Source organism: Gossypium hirsutum, chromosome A12 (genome assembly GCF_007990345.1).
Source record: "Gossypium hirsutum isolate 1008001.06 chromosome A12, Gossypium_hirsutum_v2.1, whole genome shotgun sequence".
Taxonomy (NCBI): Eukaryota; Viridiplantae; Streptophyta; class Magnoliopsida; order Malvales; family Malvaceae; genus Gossypium; species Gossypium hirsutum.
Window position 1 is genome coordinate 95436886 of NC_053435.1, and position 20263 is coordinate 95457148.

General features: G+C 33.7%; 1 protein-coding gene across 1 annotated transcript; it reads right to left on the minus strand.

Annotated features, from left to right (window-relative positions):
- Positions 1-12711: 12711 nt before the first annotated feature.
- LOC121211450 (uncharacterized) lies at positions 12712-13872 on the minus strand. Its single transcript, XM_041084216.1, has 2 exons — positions 13286-13872; positions 12712-13198 (listed from the first exon to the last, which is right to left on the minus strand). Exons 1-2 carry the CDS (start codon positions 13870-13872, stop codon positions 12712-12714), a joined length of 1074 nt encoding a protein of 357 aa, XP_040940150.1.
- Between the last annotated feature and the right edge of the window lie 6391 nt (positions 13873-20263).

Consider the following 20263-nt stretch of genomic DNA (forward strand, 5'->3'; position numbering starts at 1 on the left):
TTTTACTTCGTAGAGACGAAAGTAAAGCCTTAAAGGTCAAAAAAAAAAAAAATTCGTTAATAAGAAAATAAAAAATGTAATTAAGCCATTAGGACAAAAATGTTCTTCCTATTCAGCCCTTAATTAGTTATCCCTCAAAAAACAAATTAAGCCCTTTTATTAACGAAAAATATTAGTTGATTCGTTTGACCGGTAACTTTGACAACATGGCAAACGATGTTGACGTGCCCAAATTTTAAAGATTATGTGCGTTGATGTGGTGCTCTACGTCAACACAAATAAAGAAAAAAATGGTGAAAAATATATAACATCGAAAATGAACCTGGACAACTATTTGTCCATATTTAAATGAATCTGGGTAACCATTGAACCAAATTCATTGAATATGAGTGCAAAATTATAATTTTTTAAAAAGGTATATAAAATTTATTAAAAATTACTAAAAATTAAAATTTAATAATTATTTTATTTATATATACTTTATATTTTCGTTTTTCTTTTTCTTTCTATTATCTTTCTTTTACATCTCTTTATAAGGAAGATTGCATGACACTCTATTCATTTTGAATTATATCAAAAGCTTTTATAGTTCTGAACTCTTTCATGGCACTCTCTATCGTTCTTTTATTAATTTTTTAATATTTTTTTATAAATTATTAATTAAATTTGAATTTTTCATAATTTTATATTTTTATAACATTTTATAATTCTAGGACTTTTAATAATTTTTTTTAAAGTTATAGCTTTGTACTCATATTGAATGAATTTGAACAAATGATTATCTAAGTTCATACTAGATGTATATATATTTATTAATTTTAAAATATTTTTTATAATTTTTTTTTTGTTAATGTTGTATGCCATGTTAGTGCACATAAAATTTTCGTTAACAATCAAATCGGTTAACCAATAGTTTTCGTTAATAGAAGAGCCTAATTGATTTTTTTTTTTTGGAAGGGGAGGGGCACTAAAGACTCAATAGGATGAACTTTTTTCCTAAGGGTTTGAATGCAATTTTTTTTCTGCTAAGGCTTTTTTGCCCCTTAAGTTGAAAGAAAATTAGAAACATGAGAAATTGAAGGAGTAGAAAAAATAGAAAGACGAAAAATATCATTTTTCTTACCATGAATGTGCTTGGCAGGAAAGATGGAAAAATTAAAAGAAAAATGTAATTTTTTTCCGCCCATTGCTTAGTGAAAGGAAAGAAAATTAAATATTTGAAAAAAATGCATACCTTTGAACTAATATACAACTCTCTTTTGTTTTTTTGCCCTCTTTATCATTCTAATTCGAGGGATCAACTTTTATGCATTAGGGTAGAAAATGATCATATTTATTATTTTCACTCCTCACACTTTTCTCCTCTATTGAGCACACTTAAAATCTATTTTTTCTCAACTCATTTATTTAATCATTCAATTTATTTTCCACCTAACCAAACATACCTTTAGTTTATAAATACTATTGACTTTAACGCCCAAAAATTATGGTTAGTTTCACATTACTTTTGATAAGTTTAGTTGAAGATTTAATTTTTGGTATCACTAGCAAAAAATGCTTTTAATAAGATAAAATGTCAATTTTAGACATGATGTTGTACAATAAACAATAAAAATTTAGACGATATTTAAATTTGTTAATATTATGATATTTCAATCAAAAAATAAAATAAAAATTGGCTTCGCCCCTGATTAAGTCAACCCCAAACTCAAATTTAACATTAAAAAGTTAACACTAATACTTTTGAGCACTATAATGTACAACATTTATGAAAGACAATACCAAACTGGATAAAAGAATAACACAAGTATCACATTAGAAAAAAGATGTCAGACTCAAATATCAAATAATATATTAAACCTAAATTCAAATATATAATATTATATATTTAAAATAAACTTCAGCAAGAAAATGATTGAATAATTAAGACAAATAGTATATAAAAATAAATTGGAGAATAAATAAGATTTTAAAATTAAACGAAAAAACCCAATTTGAAGGGTAGAAATGTAAATACAAGAAAATTGAAGGGCCAAAAGAGAAAATAACCCAATTTCTTATGACATGAAATTGGTGTGTAGTACCAAATTGAATAAGTAGAAAATACGAAGGACTAAACCATTATTTTACCAAACATGAAGTGATTCAAGAATAGAATTTTGTAGAAACATGAAGGGTAAAATGGTTATTACCTAAAATAGATATTTATATGGTGTAATAATTAAAGAAGAAAAATATTGAAATATGATTAGTTGAATGTTTTATTATTATTTTATTATAAGATGTTTTATATTAAATTGTAATATTTTATTATGAGATATTTGCATTGAAACATGAAGAAAAGTCTTCATCCTTCGAACGTCACTGATATATATGTACAAGGGGATTTTCATTTCTTTACAATTTGACCCATTACTATGAGATCCCATTTTTTCTCTCAAATTTCTTGAAACTTCCCATTGTTACCCAAAAGGAGAAGTCAAGTATATATACTAGAGAGTTAGAATATCATCTTGAAAGAAAGGAATTGGAAGCGAAAGTGAAGAAAGTTTTGGGAAAATTGAAAAGATTAAAGAGACAATGTGTCACACCCCTAAAGCGGCAAATCCAAAAAAGGTGAGTAAGGTATATATGTAAACTGTTTTGGCACACTATAGTAGTATAATCCGCCACATTGACTTGCCAACGAATTAGAGTATTGGCCTATACTAGCGTTTAAGTACTTGCTCGTTAGCGATATCTAAGATTTAATTATAGAGTATGTTCAAGTGAAGAAAGAATATGCCCTAGATTTTTTGGCTGAACACGAAGAGTCTACCAAGTGAATGAGCAAGCTGTAAGAGACTTAACCATATTTAAGACCATGCTTTATATGAGTCACCGCCAATGTGTAGTACGCTCGATTTGTATAAGCACTATTCAGGTTGGTTTTGGTAACGGGATTAGTTGGAAGTCAATTGGATTGGTTTGACCCACTCCATTACTAGTCAAATAGTAATGTAAATCTTCGTTTGATTTTCTTTTACCTATCTTCGAATTTTGAATAGAAATCAATGGGACTTGAAGTATATAAAGTGAAAGGGATGAGGACATTCTAGATAATTTTTCTTTCTGCTAGATGTTTTGGTCTTTCTTTCTAACCTAAATGTTCTCTTCTTCTTCTTTAAGTTAGAGTTAAGATTTCGTTTTCTCACTGGATGTTTCAACTTTCTAGTAAGTCTTGTAGCTTTGAATGTTACTACTGTTGAGAAGGAAGGATGTTAAAAGATATTAGAATAGTAGGGTGTAAGAGGAATGCTCCGTATGAGGGTCGCATATAGTTGAAACAATAGTAGACTATCTATAATAGGGATTTTAATCAAGTGTACAGTTTTGCTAAAATTATGTAAATAGTAAATTTTAATTAATGTTGCATATAAGCATACAATACTAAAAGTCATAAATTCTCAAATAATTATAAGCACATAAAAGATGAGGAATGGAGTGGTAAAGGAGAAAAAATAGTACAAGAGTGGGATGCTAAAAAATTATTATAAGTGATAGAATTAATAATACATAAGAATAGTTTAAGTGAATTGTTAACACATTAAATGAATAATTGTAATATGACGTATTGATGGATTTATTTATAAAACTTTGATAGTTGTTTTAATCTTGTAAATGTCATCTAGAAACATATAGTATAAAAATTGGAAATAGTTACATGTGAATGATATGTAGAGTGAAATTGGTAGAACTCTGGTATATATATTTGATTGTAAGCGATAAGAAATGATAGAATGGAAATCAATTGGACACAAAATCGAAGTTGCAATGACAGGTTCACCATGTCGCGACGAGTGAATACAGTGAGTGACGTTGCAATGGGAACTCCTAACTTTGCGACGATGGCTCGAGGTTTTGCATACTTTGTAATTTAGTCGTTAATCAATTACAAATTGTTCTAAGAGATTTCAGATGCTTAAATTGAATTTAGATAAGTTTTTAAATTGAGTTATAAATGCTAATTAATCTTAATAGTGAAATTAAAATAACAAATGAATTGAATTTAACAATATTTGCTTTAGCAATGAACGTAACACCTTAGTACCTTGACTCGGCAATCAGGTTGGGTATGATGGTGTTACAATTATAGCCAAACCTCAAGTCTAAAATAAAAGGTAATTAAACTCAATATCTAAATACAATTTGTAAAAGTTAAAATTCAATTCAAAATATAATTTAATAATAAAAAGAAAAACAAAATGAAAAACAAAGACATAAATATGACTGGAACTGTCCTAGTATGGTTTGGCTTTCCATGTTGCCCACTTTAGAGTGTCATTTTCTTCGTTAGACCATCTCGTGTATTGTATTAATTCTCTCAATGTGTTAATATCGTCTAACAATGGTTTGTGCGACCAATGAATTGAACAGGTTTTCCCTACATTGATATGTCCTAATAACCTGTCCTTAATCTTTAAAATGTAGCAGGAGATACCTTTTTTGACGATTATGATCAGGACAATCCTTAACACTAACAAATTCTTTACTAGATTATTATCTTGTTAAATTCTTCCTTCATACGACTTGAGAGATATTCCATTTGGTTCCTTAATATGAAAAACCATGCAAGTACTTCAGTATACCTATAGCACCCTATTGTGATGCGCTTAAGAGTAAGTATTTGTTGTCCCACTCCTCATGCCTTCAATGCTTTTTATTTCTGAATTGCATGAAATACATTCCCTTTAAGCTTTCCTCATTATTTTAATATATTCCACTTTCTTGATGACCGTTATCGAATTTGAGTTTATACATTCAAAGATAACATTGTTTCTATGGCCCAAAAATTTCTATAATGGGATGAGCAACTCCATAATCTCCTTTTTCAAGGCTTGGTCCCACTCTCTAGCCATTTGTATAATCCAAACTTTGACAAAAAATAAATTGGTGTTTAGGATACTAAGTCCAAATCTCGATGCAAACCACATTACTCTAGGCAAATCACACTTCCAGGATATATTTTTTTTGTCCTCCTTTTCTCCTTGGCATAGAGCACACCTCGGGTTAATAACATTAAATTTCCTTTTTTTTTACTTAGTTCCAAAAGGAAGGGCATTATTGAGGGGTTTTTAAAGAAAGATAATCACTTTGAAATGGACTTTTAATATTTATGTAACGCCCTAACAATTGGGTCTAGAAGAGTTGGGTTTTGAATCTGGGATTCGGATAGAAGAAAACTTGAATAATTAAAAAATTTTAAATATTATCGTTTAAGAAAAAATTTTGAATTAAATTACTACTAGAAAATTTTTACTATATTTATTATTACGGATATTTTAAATTTTTATGAAATTTTAATTAGTATTAAGAGATAAAAAATATATATATTATCGTATTTGAAATTTTCATTATTATGGTTATTATTATTATTATTGCTTTTAAATAAATTTAGAAGTATTTAAAGTGTGGGAAAAATTCGATCCAAGACTCTAGCAAAAATTATTATTTTTACTTCTTTAGGGGATCTGGGCATTAAGGTTTATTACTAAGTTGGGCTAAAATTGGACATAAGGAGGAGTCTGACCTAGTGGTTAGGCGTTTTAAGCAGTAGGAAGGGAGCAAGGGTTCGATTCCCTGCATGCGCAAATGTGGGTTTTTATTTTAGAAAAACCAAGGGCTGTCGCAGGTAGGCCTTATTAATTATTCAGGCTAATACATGTCACAAGCAGACATCTGGCCCAGTGGCTAACGACGTTAGGAGGGCGCTAGGGAGGTGCCTGGGTTCAAGGCGTGGCGTGCGCAATTTAGGAGTTTCTTTTAATATGCAGGTCGCAACTAGAATAAGGATTAAGAGAAGTTGTGAGTATAATTTAACACAGAAAGAGCTTATGGCGCAGTGACAGTAGGGTGTGTGAAGTTTCACAAGGGTATGGGTTTGAGTCCAGGCGAAGGTATGTTTAATGTTATATTTTTAAAATGTACGGTACTTCAGCAGGTAACTTTTAAGACAAAATGTGACGATATATGATTGAAAACAAATGCGCGTCCCAGTGGCCAACAACGTGTTGGGCAACCTGGAGGTCCTAGGTTTGAGCACCGTTACGCGCAGGAGGGTGCCTCTTTTTGGTGTACGTGCGTGGGAAGGGTCGTACGGGATTGAAACGCTACCAGCAACAGGAGTCGGCTGAGCGGTGGACTGCTGCTCAGCAGTGGAGAGTTTGAATTAAATTCAAACTTTGAATTTGGCCATGAATTAAGGAGATAAGGAAGGAATTAAAGTTGGAAAAGGATTTTATTTTATTCTAATCTTATCTTATTTCTTTTGCTCATATTCTTTTTTATTTTTTCTCAAAAGTTGAACAATTCTTTCCTTTTCTATTTTCTTTCCTCGAAGCCAAATTATTTTTAAAACAATTTTTTCTTCTCAAATATTGGTTGCCGATTACTCCTTTGGTTGAAACCATATCTCCTTTCCTTTTAATCTTTAAAAAGACCGAACCTCTAATCTTACATCTCTTCCTCTACTGATTGTCTCTTCGAAGGTGAACTTATCGTCACCTCTTTTTTTCTTTTAGATCGCAATGCCATATTCTAGGATAGATCCAAAAGCCGAAAAGCCTTATATTTTAGTGATTCGGGAATTAATATCTAGTTCTATTCTTTACTCGCATTCTAAGATTGGATTCACTGTGGATCTAAGATTGGGGAAGTGTTTGAAACGCTCTTGACAAGTACATCATTGGTGGTAAGTACTCAGAATCTTATTTTCATTCTTTATTTCGGGATTTAAAGAAAAGCCGAAAACCCCTATATGCAAAGGGTGCCTGTCGACTAAACTAAAAGGGTTTAGTGGTGTTATTTGATTTGTTTTGCTCTAGTTTGGATTAAAGGCTACTAATCGAGGGCTTGGATATTTGGAACGACCAGAATTAGATCTAGTCCATTTTTTCGGCAAAGGTAAGAACTTTAGTGCCTAAGGTGTTAGGGCCAAATATGGTAAGGGTTTTGTAACGCCCCTTACCCGAGACCGTTGCCGGAGTCGAGCACAAGGCACTACTAAACTTATTTGAGCACTTAACCAAATTTAGATAATTTATATCATACTTTTCAGACAAGCTGTCCAACTGCGTCATAGTTTCTAAATAATTCATATCTCAAGTTATAAAACTCGAAACCCAAATCCGTAAATTTTCCCCGAATTTATACTCATATATCTACTTACCAATTTTTTTTTTATAATTTTTGGTTGGTCCAATTAGTACAGTTTATTAGTTAAATCCTCCCATGTTTCAGGGTTTGGCTACTTTGACCCCTGTGCACTACGAACCAAATTTCTCTCTGTACAAAATTAAAATAACCATACCGTTTGTTTCTCTTAAAAATAGACCCAATGAGGAATCCATACATATACAGTATGACTCATAATTATTTTTGTGAAATTTTTAATGATTTTCTAAAATCAGAACAGGGGAACTCGAAGTCATTCAGACTCTATCTCACCACAATTTAAATATCTCATAACATAAAATCCAATTGCATGCACCGTTTCCTCTATATGAAACTAGACTCATTAGGCTTTAATCTCATTTTTTTCCAGCCCTTAACTCAATTTCCACAATTTATGGTGAGTTTTCAAAGTCAAACTACTGCTACTTACCAAAAAATGTTTTAGTACAAATATTGTTAACTAGTTCATAACATCTTTACTTCAATTCATTCAAACTCTATACATGCCATATAAAACTTTAAACATAAAACAAAAACTACCAGAATTGATCTGAATAGTGTGCCCTGTTGTGTTGATCCGATCTACCCACTTCACTTCAAGTCAATCTACATAAAAATATTAAACACACACAAGTAAGCTTATTGAAGCTTAGTAAGCTCATAGGCATATAAACACAAATCATATCAAATATCGTACACAATCTTATATCTATTAGTTTAACTATTTCATCCTCCAAATCACAATTTCATTAATAACTCATTCGAATAATTTCCATATGGCTACTCACAATTTAACTCCCTTAGGCCCATTTCTCATTTACTTCATTGTCAATTTAAGGGACAATAAGGGAATTGAGTGCTTCATTATCACATTGCCATAGTAAACTATGGACTTTCACATTGTTACGCATCACACACCGAAGCCATAGCCTTGCCATGGTCTTACACGGTTCACATATCATACCGAAGCCATATCCCAGACATGGTCTTATACGGAATCACATTATCACATTATACCGATGCCATAGCCCAGCTATGGTCTTATACGGAGTCACATTATCACATTGCACCGATGCCATAGCCCAGCTATGGTCTTAAACGGGCACACTTATCACATATTTTTCGTCAATTCATCAGGGTCACAGAATAGAAGCACTCAAAGCTATTGTTCCTACTAATTTGTACTTTTAGTTACACATTATTCATTAGTTAATGCAAATTGATAGTATTCATCAACAATAAAATACTTTAACAATCATAAGATTTTCATATCAAAACATTGAACTTTGCCATATGAACTTACCTGGACTAATTTGCAAAAGTCGTAGAAATTCAGGGACTATTCTTGAATTTTCTCCTTTCCACGATTCAGTTCGTTTTCTTGATATGATGTAAAAATATGAAAAACCAGCTTTCTCCAGACCTTCTATGGCGTTTTGGCTGAGAAAATATGAAGAAATGTCTAGATTTTTCAATTACATCATTATTTAACTATTAACTTTTATGCTATTTCCAATTTTGCCCATTGTTCACATTGTTTTCTTGCTTATTTCATACCCAAACCGTCCAGCCATTAACCTTTGGGTCTAATTGCTCTTTAAATCCATCTTTTTAAATACTTAAGCTATTTACTCACAATTTAACAAATTTTGCACTATTTTCAATTTAGTCCTTTTTAATTAGTTAGCCATCCAAACGTTAAAATTTTCTAACGAAACTTTAATACTAACTCAATGACACTCCATAAATATTTATAAAAATATTTATAGCTCAATTTTCAACTTTGAGGTCTCGATACCTCATTTTTGACCTGTTTGACCTAATAAATTCTTTTAATTCACTAATTTCACCATTTAACAAATTCTTCTAAATTCTTACTTGACTCATAAATATTAAATTACTATCTTGTACAATCTTATTTGTCGAATTTAGTGATCTCAAATCACCATTTCCGACACCACTAAAAATTAGGCCGTTACAACTCTCCCCCCTTTAAAAATTTCGTCCTCGAAATTTGTTACCTAAAAACAGATTTGGATATTGTGATCTCATTGACTCCTCTGTTTCCCAGGTTGCCTCCTCCAATCCATGCCGATGCCATAACACTTTTACTAACGGTACTCGTTTATTCCGTAGTTCTTTAACTTCCCGAGCTAATATTTTCACTGGTTCCTCCGAATAAGTCATATCTGATTGTAGCTCTATCTCAGTATGAGGAATCACATGTGAAGGGTCTGATCTATATCATCTCAACATAGATACATGAAATACATTATGGATCTTCTCAAGTTCTGGAGGCAAGGCCAATCTATAAGCTACCGGACCGATCCTCTCAATGATTTCGTATGGTCCGATAAATCGTGGACTAAGCTTTCCTTTTCTACCAAACCGTAAAACTTTCTTCCACGGAGAAACTTTCAAGAACACACGATCACCCACATTGAACTCTATATCTCTTCTTTTCAAATCTGCATACGACTTTTGACGATCGGAAGCAGCTTTCAAACTTTCCCGAATAATCTGAACTTTCTCTTCAGTTTCCCGAATTAAATCCACTCCGACTAATTTCGATTCACTTAATTCTAACCAATACAACGGGGTTCTGCACTTCCTTCCATACAGAGCTTCAAACGGTGCCATTTTGATACTAGCTTAATAACTGTTATTATAAGCAAATTCAGCTAAAGGTAAGTACCTTTCCCAGCTGCCACTGAACTCGAGTATACAACACAACATATCTTCCAAAATCTGAATCACTCGCTCTGATTGTCCATCTGTCTGAGGGTGAAAAGCTGTACTAAATTTTAACTTAGTACCTAATGCTTCCTGTAGTTTATTCCAAAATCTCGAAGTAAACCTCGGATCTCAATCAGAAATAATTGATGTCGGCACCTCATGTAATCTCACAATTTCTGACACATATAATTCTGCTAACTTATCAAGTAAAAAACCTGTTCTGACTGGAATAAAATGCCCTGATTTAGTGAATCTGTCTACTATCACCCAAATCGAATCTTTTTTCTTCGGAGTCACTGGCAATCCAGATACAAAATCCATCGTCACATGTTCCCACTTCCATTCTGGAATCATTACGGGTTGTAACAAACCTGTAGGCACTTGATGTTCAGCTTTTACCTGTTGACAGATTAAACATTTTGCCACAAATTCACAAATTTCCCGTTTCATACCAGGCCACCAATACATTTTTTTCAAATCACAATACATCTTCGTACTACCCGGATGAATCGAGTACATACTACTATGAGCCTCTGATAAGATATCCTTCTTCAATTCTAGATTATTCGGGACACAAATTCTATTACGATGGTATAACATACCACTATTATCAATAGAGTAATCTAAGTTCAAATTATCCCGAACCATTTGTTGTTTCAACACCAACTTCGGATCTTCATCTTGCAATTCTCGAATTCGTTGAAAGAATACTGGTTTTGTCTTTAATTTAGCTAATATAGAACCATTTTCATTAACAGACAAATGAGCATTTAACGCCCGAAGAGCAAATAATGATGATTTCCGACTAAGTGCATCTGCCACTACATTTGCCTTACCCGGATGATAATCAATGATAAGATCGTAATCTTTCAACAGCTCTAACCATCGCCTCTGTCTCAAATTCAGCTCTTTCTGCGACATTAAATATTTCAAACTTTTATGGTCTGTATACACATAACATTTCTCTCCATATAGGTAGTGTCTCCAAATTTTTAAAGCAAATACTATGGCAGCTAATTCAAGATCATGTGTAGGGTAGTTCCTCTCATGTGGTTTCAACTGTCGAGAAGCATATGCTACAACTTTTCCTGACTGCATCAATACACAACCTAAACCATTCAGAGACGCATCACTATATACTACATATGGCACACCTGATTCAGGCTGAGTTAACACCGGAGCCTCTGTCAACATTTTCTTTAATTGATCAAAACTTTGTTGGCACTCATCAGACCATACAAACTCAACATTCTTCTGTAATAATTTAGTTATCGGTGAAGCAATCAGTGAAAAATCTTTCACAAATCGACGATAGTAACCAGCTAATCCAAGGAAACTTCGCACTTCCGTAACATTCTTTGGAGTTTTCCAATTAATCACCGCTGACACCTTACTCGGATCTACCCGTATACCATCAACTGACACAATGTGACCCAATAATCCCACTTCATGAAGCCAAAATTCACATTTACTAAATTTTGCATATAACTGTTTTTCCCTTAATATCTGTAGTACAATTCTCAAGTGCTGAGCATGCTCGGATTCTGTCTTTGAATAGATCAGTATATCGTCAATAAACACAACCACAAATCTATCCAGGTAAGACTGGAAAATTTGATTCATTAAATCCATAAAAGCAGCAGGAGCATTTGTCAAACCGAATGGCATAACTAAGAACTCATAATGACCATACCGAGTTCTAAAAGCTGTTTTCGGTACATCACATTCCTTTACCTTTAACTGATAATACCCAGATCTGAGATCTATTTTTGAAAACACTGTAGCATCCTTAAGCTAATCGAATAAATCATCAATACGAGGCAAAGGATATTTATTTTTAATTGTTACCTTATTCAGCTGCCTGTAATCTATGCACAGCCTCAATGAACCATCCTTCTTTTTCACAAATAAGACAGGTGCACCCCATGGTGACATACTCGGTCTGATAAACCCTTTGTCTAACAGTTCTTGCAACTGCGCTTTTAACTCTCTTAATTCTGCTGGAGCCATTCTATACGGTGTCACTGATATGGGAGCTGTTCCTGGAAGCACATCTATCACGAACTCAACTTCTCTATCGGGTGGTAAACCTGGTAATACTTCAAGAAATACATCCATGAATTCATTTACAACAGATAGTTGCTCTAACTTTGATTTAGAACTTCGAGTATCAAGAATATAGGCTAAATAAGCCTCATTTCCTTTACGCAACAATTTATGAGCAGACATAAAGGAAATCATTCTAACCATGTCATCCAAATTCCCAGACTCAACCAAAACAATATCTCCTGTTTGACATTTCAAGCTAATTCGTTTTTCTCGACAATTCACTACCACGTCATGTTTCATTAACCAGTCCATGCCCAAGATAATATCAAATTCACGAAAGGGTAGCAGCATCAAATCACCGGGGAAATCACAGCCCTTAACTTTCAATGGACAGCTATGACATATTAAATTAACTACCACACTTTAACTTAATGGATTTGTAACTTGTACATCATAATCAGTAGGCTCAACAAATAAGTTCTTTTCAGATGCTAACATAGTGCAAATATATGAATGAGTAGACCCAGGGTCTATTAAAGCATACACAGGAACATCATAAAGATAGAAAGTACCAGCAATTACATCTGGAGCTGTTGCTTCTTCTCTCGCTCGAATGGCATAAGTACGAGTAGGAGCCCTAACTTCTGATCGGCTAGCAGTATCTTTCATACCCGAACGAGTAGCCCCTGTAGCACTGCTCTGACCAGAGCGTCTTCATTTTTGAGGAAGAATTTTCTGTTTCTCCCTCTGTTCCACTTCTTCTACTTGTAATTGGGGACAATCACGAATAAAGTGATCAGTGGCCCCACATTTATAACAAGCCCCTAACTTACTTCTACATTCACCGGGGTGACTTCTTCCATAATGTTGACACTTAGGCTTTCGGGTATTTTGTACACTACCCACACTAACAGCAGGTCTGTCAGATGCTTTGTAATCAGATTGTTTTGACCTACTTTTTCCTGATCTTTCCGGTACTGAAGTGGCTCGACTGAATTCCTCTTTAGATTTCTTCACTGGTAAAGCCGAAAATGACTTAGATGCACTTCTTTTGAAAGATTCTTTACTTCTTCTATCTCGTTGCATCTTTTTATTATATACTTCTTCAAGCTTCTGAGCACGATCTGATAGAACAACAAATTCTCGTATCTCAATGCCCCCTATCATCATTTTAATCTCATCATTAAGCCCTTCTTCAAATCTGATACACATTTCTTCTTCTGTGGGTATTATATCTCGAGCATATTTGCTCAGATAAACAAATTCTCTTTCATATTCAGCCACTGACTTGTTTCCCTGTCGCAAGTCGAGAAATTCTCTTTTCTTCTTATCCAGATATCTTCTACCGACATATTTCTTCTTAAATTCATTTTGAAAAAATTCCCAAGTGATCTTCTCAGCCGGTACAACAGCTTCTATTGTTTCCCACCAGTTATAAGCTTCTTCTTTCAATAATGACACGGCACATATTAAGTAATCATCTGGTGAGCACGCCATTTGCTTAAAAACCCTCATTATACTTTGTAACCAATATTCAACTTTAACGGGGTCATCATCTGTTCTTCCCCGAAATTCTTCAGCCCCATGTTTTCTGAGCTTTTCAAATGGAGAACGTTTGCCAGATTCAGTTGTCGGAGGAGGTGGAGGAGTAACCGGGGGTACTACAGATGTTGAGATAGGGGGAGGAGGTTGTGTAGTCTGATTTCTTTCTCGCACATTCTCATTATACCACTGATTCATGAATCCATAAATCATATTTTTGAGTTCTTGTTCTCGCATCAATGAAATCGGAGCTTCACTACTTGTTCCTTGTTCAGAGGTTTGTACTCTGCTATTAACTTCTTCTTGCTCAGTTTGTTCTGGTCTATCTGACATCTTTTCAAATCGAAGATAATCTATAATAAAAACAAGGATTAGATCGGATCATACACAGCACACTATCACAGATTTATATGGCATGTAATTCTAGACACTTTTCACATCATACATATTCCGAGAATCGGCTAAACCGAAGCTCTGATACCAATAAATGTAACGCTCCTTACACGAGACCGTTGCCGGAGTCGAGCACAAGGCACTACTAAACTTATTTGAGCACTTAACCAAATTTAGATAATTTATATCATACTTTTCAGACAAGCTGTCCAACTGCGTCATAGTTGCTAAATAATTCATATCTCGAGTTATAAAACTCAAAACCCAAATCCGTAAATTTTTCCCGAATTTATACTCATATATCTACTTACCAATTTTTTTTATAATTTTTGGTTGGTCCAATTAGTACAGTTTATTAGTTAAATCCTCCCATGTTTCAGGGTTTGGCTACTTTGACCCCTGTGCACTACGAACCAAATTTCTCTCTGTACAAAATTCAAATAACCATGTCGTTTGTTTCTCTTAAAAATAGACCCAATGAGGAATCCATACATATACAGTATGACTCATAATTATTTTTGTGCAATTTTTAATGATTTTCTAAAATCAGAACAGGGGAACTCGAAGTCATTCAGACTCTGTCTCACCACAATTTAAATATCTCATAACATAAAATCAAATTGCATGCATCGTTTCCTCTATATGAAACTAGACTCATTAGGCTTTAATCTCATTTTTTTTCCAGCCCTTAACTCAATTTCCACAATTTATGGTGAGTTTTCAAAGTCAAACTACTGCTACTTACCAAAAACTGTTTTAGTACAAATATTGTTAACTAGTTCATAACATCTTTACTTCAATTCATTCAAACTCTATACATGCCATATAAATCTTTAAACATAAAACAAAAACTACCAGAATTGATCTGAATAGTGTGCCCTGTTGTGTTGATCCGATCTACCCACTTCACTTCAAGTCAATCTACATAAAAATATTAAACACACACAAGTAAGCTTATTGAAGCTTAGTAAGCTCATAGGCATATAAACACAAATCATATCAAATATCGTACACAATCTTATATCTATTAGTTTAACTATTTCATCCTCCAAATCAAAATTTCATTAATAACTCATTCGAATAATTTCCATATGGCTACTCACAATTTAACTCCCTTAGGCCCATTTCTCATTTACTTCATTGTCAATTTAAGGAACAATAAGGGAATTGAGTGCTTCATTATCACATTGCCATAGTAAACTATGGACTTTCATATTGTTACGCATCACACACCGAAGCCATAGCCTTGCCATGGTCTTACACGGTTCACATATCATACCAAAGCCATATCCCAGACATAGTCTTATACGGAATCACATTATCACATTGTACCGATGCCATAGCCCAGCTATGGTCTTATACGGAGTCACATTATCACATTGCACCGATGCCATAGCCCAGCTATGGTCTTAAACGGGCACACTTATCACATATTTTTCGTCAATTCATCAGGGTCACAGAATAGAAGCACTCAAATCCATTGTTCCTACTAATTTGTACTTTTAGTTACACATTATTCATTAGTTAATGCAAATTGATAGTATTCATCAACAATAAAATACTTTAACAATCATAAGATTTTCATATCAAAACATTGAACTTTGCCAAATGAACTTACCTGGACTAATTTGCAAAAGTCGTAGAAATTCAAGGACTATTCTTGAATTTTCTCCTTTCCACGATTCAGTTCATTTTCTTGATATGATGTAAAAATATGAAAAACCAGCTTTCTCCAGACCTTCTATGGCGTTTTGGCTAAGAAAATATGAAGAAATGTCTAGATTTTTCAATTACATCATTATTTAACTATTAACTTTTATGCTATTTCCAATTTTGCCCATTGTTTACATTGTTTTCTTGCTTATTTCATACCCAAACCGTCTAGCCATTAACCTTTAGGTCTAATTGCTCTTTAAATCCATCTTTTTAAATACTTAAGCTATTTACTCACAATTTAACAAATTTTGCGCTATTTTCAATTTAGTCCTTTTTAATTAATTAGCCATCCAAACGTTAAAATTTTCTAACGAAACTTTAATACTAACTCAATGACACTCCATAAATATTTATAAAAATATTTATAGCTCAATTTTCAACTTTGAGGTCTCGATACCTCATTTTTTACCCGTTTGACCTAATAAATTCTTTTAATTCACTAATTTCACCATTTCACAAATTCTTCTAAATTCTTACTTGACTCATAAATATTAAATTACTATCTTGTTCAATCTTATTTGTCGAATTTAGTGATCTCAAATCACCATTTCCGACACCACTGAAAATTAGGCCGTTACAGGTTTGATGTGTTAAGTTGTTATGGATTCATAGTTTAACGTGTTAGTAACTGATTGTAGGCAAATCGTGTGTGGAACTCGTCAACGGTTCGTCGAAAAACAGGTGTGTAAATGACACCCACTCATAGACTAGATCGGTAAAAGCCGAAAAACCGAAAAGCCGAAAAGCCGGCATGTGTGAACTTACGAGCGTGCGAGCGCTTGTGAGGTGGTTTGGTTGTTAATTTTGGTAATCACAAGCAGTATGATTGCAGAGTGCGCAATTTCGTGCACTTCGGTATATTTGGGCTTAATGGGCCGAAAAAGGGTTAATGGGCCAACGGGCCCCATTCGGTAAAACGCTCGGTAAGTGCTTCTGTTAATGTGTTAATTGTTAGAATATGTATTTAAACTCTAGAATAGTAAATTTTATTAAACTACCCCTAAGTATGAAAATTACCGTTTTACCCCTAGGTGCAAAATGACCGTTATACCCCTAAGGTTAATTTTGACTGAAATACATGATATTCTGATTATGTTTGTTGTATGCCATGACATGTATATCTATTGCATGGGGTTGGGTTTTGTTATGGAGGAAGAACCCGTTCTGGTGGTTGTGCCACGTATTCTGATATAAGTAGCTTTGCTGCGGATTAAAGTTAGTGCCGCAACCAGTGCTAACACTGTAAGTGTAGGGATGGCGTGGGTGATTTATTCCCCACAGGAAGTGTAGGGATGGACAGAGGCAAGTGCAGGGTTGGATGGGGTTATCATGCATTGATCATATGAGACTGTTTTGTTATGGGCCAATTGTATTGAAATGGGCCCAACTGTGTTAATATGGGCAAAGCCCAATGTATCTCGACTTGTAATAGGGCTACGACCCAGATTGATACTGATATGGGCTAGGCCCAATATACTCTGATACTGTAAGGGGCTATGGCCCAGATTAATATTGATATGGGCTAAGGCCCAGTTAACTTTGATTTTTGAATGGGGCTTGGGCCTAGTAAAGCTTGAACTGATTTGGGCTCTGGTTGGGATACTTTACACACTGAGTTTTCCAAACTCACCCCCCTTTTCCCATCTTTGCCCACTTGGAGCTGGGCGGGATTCAGAGTGGCCACGAAGATTAAATTTCTGGTTTTTAAATAAGTTTTAATTAGCTTCCTTTTAAATTTCGCCTTTATTTTTTATTATTTTTATTCTGGTTTAAGTTGTAATAAGGCCGCTCTTTTTATTATTTTTAATATTTTAGGTTATTAAATTGGTTAGCTCTAGGGCGCGTTTTATAAAAGTTACTTATTTTCAAAATATCACGATTACCGAGCAAAGCTTCCGCAACGTAAATGTTTTCAAAGGAAATAAATATTTTAAATGGACTTAAACTTAATTTGTTGTTCGTGGACAAGTAATATGCTTTAAGTGTGGCAATGGATGTGTGCATGTCTAGGATTGGATCCATGAAGCGCTTGGTACTTAAGCAGTCCAATAGACTCACCTCCCATTTTCTGGCTTCCTACCTGATGCACAGCTTCCATTCACTTTAATTTATAACGAAAATATTATTTTCAAAGATTTTTAATTAAAACATGAGCTTTACAATAACACTCCAATGAGTTTTACATCAAGAAGGGTTTTCAATAAAAACACGGTTTTCAAAAAACACTTCAATGTGACACGCCGAATTCAGCCGTAACGTCTGGGCCGGGTTTGATGTGTTACAATTTATATAAAGTTCCATGTTTTCTTTGAAATGTTGAGACCATGTATCCTCGATTTCTCAAAGTGCATGTTATTCATAATCAATGAATAAGTTGACCTTACCATGAAATTCCCATGCCATGTGTGTGACCATTTAGGTTTCATCGGATCTTGAAACAAAGAATTACCATTGTTCAAGTCTTGATCACTTAATTCACTTATTCTATCTTTGATAATATAAAGAACATGCAGCTCAAAATTTTTTTGTAAACCTCATATGTACTCTATTTGCCAAGTGATATTATTTTCAATCTCTTTCTTATCTATCAAAATGCTCTTTTAGGTCCATGAATTCCTTTTCTTTGACGGGCATTGGGAAATACTATCTTCGTTGTAATACTTTTTTATAAAGGTTTCTTTTAGAAGCCAACTTCTTTCATTGACTAATCTTCACGCCTGTTTAGCTAATAGTTTTTCATTCATTGTTCATCTTTCCGATGCCAAATCCTCTTGAGGGTTTGCTCAAACATATTTGATCCCAACTAACAAGATGCATTTTTATTTCAGTCTTATTCTCTCCCCCTTCCAAAACTTTCTCTTCAGTTGATCCATCTTATCAGACACACATTATGACACTTGGGAACAAGGAAATTATTAAATGGTTAAGGTTGCCAACACTGATTTAATTAGTGTAAGCCGACCTCTTTGTCCTAAAAATTTTGCCTTCCAAAAGGAAAGTTTGGATTCGAATTTATTTAATATGGGTTGGAAAAACTTAACTCTCTTGTTTTAGGTGACCAAGTTCCATCCCTAGATATTTACAATTTTTGCCATTGATCCTTATCTGCAAAGTTCTTCTAAACATTCTTTTGAATTTAGGTGATAATATTTATGTAACACCCCTAACCCGTATCCGCTGCCAGAACAGGGTTTCAGAGCATTACTACCATTTACAGATCATTAAAAAAAATTTAAATACTTACTGATTCAATGCATCATATAAATAAATATATTACCATTCAATCAACAGTTTTGACACTTGTATAAGCATCAAACAGCAGCATTGTTAGTATACTTGCACATATCTGATATAAATTCAACATTGATATATCTATTTTCTCGACATATCGCACTTGAGTTTAATAATAGTCTCAACTTACATAATTTCCTTGTATCAACATATCAAAGATAATCATATATGTACATGTCATGAAACATATCATGCTCTTACCGTTTCTTCATAAGCATATATCATTCATTTCATTATATCAATATTTCATGCTCTATCATTTCCATATATTTTATGTATATTTATTCCGGTAATAGTTTATATCAAACTTAACATAAATTATATTCCATGTACTTATACTTATTTCGTTTATCTATCTTTATAATTATTTCATATAACCATTCGTCATCTGATACATATTACCTGAATATCAATTGTTCAACAGATGTCATAGCGTCTCCCATCCACGGTCTTATTTATCTTTGACATGATGCCATAATGTCTTTCAACTATGGTCTTACTCATTTTTTTGTCATGTTGCCATGGTATCTTTCAACCATGGTCTTATTCATTTCATGTCACGCTGCCATGGTATCTTTCAACCATGGTCTTATTTATTTCCCGTCATGTTGCCATGGTATCTTTCAACCATGGTCTTACACATTTCATATCAGGCTGCCATGGTATATTTCAACCATGGTCTTACACGTTTCATATCAGGCCGCCATGGTATCTTTCAACCATGGTCTTATCTTTCAACCATGGTCTTACACATTTCATATCAGGTTGCCATGGTATCTTTCAACCATGGTCTTACACATTTCATATCAGAGAGCACACTCCCGCGAACCTCATCCTTACAGTGGGATTACCAGTCCAGGCTAAATCCCCTGCAACGACAATTACTCTAATGAGCTTGGATCTGAATTACCAGTCCAGGCTAAATTCAGACCCTAATTCGGATTACCCGTCCGGGCTAAATCCATTTACACGTATTCTTCGGGAGGGCTATATCAGGATAGGATCACCCGTCCGGGCTAGATCCTTTTTATCGTCAATTCCTTTTCAGAGATCCATCGAATTTTCCTTTCATTCAACCGGGATTTCTTCCTCTTTTATCAAATATGTCAATGTTTCATAAAATTTCATATAATGAGCATTCAAATCATATTCATATCAAAAACATGCATTTCAAGCATTTAAGAATATAATTCAAGTTACATGAACTTACCTCATTGCTTGTTTGTGTTTATAATTTCAGTAATCCGATATCTTTTCTTTTCCACGATCAAGTCTCATATTTGAGTCGTCCGGATCTTTATAAATAAATTTGATCATCATTTTC

What these genes read in the sequence shown, in the direction of transcription:
- LOC121211450 (XM_041084216.1), bottom strand. Translation starts at nt 13,872, where the DNA reads ATGTCAGATAGACCAGAACAAACTGAGCAAGAAGAAGTTAATAGCAGA. An exon ending in GACTTGCGACAGGGAAACAA is followed by an intron (nt 13,199 to 13,285) that starts GTCAGTGGCTGA and finishes AATGTGTATCAG; the next exon opens with ATTTGAAGAAGGGCTTAATG.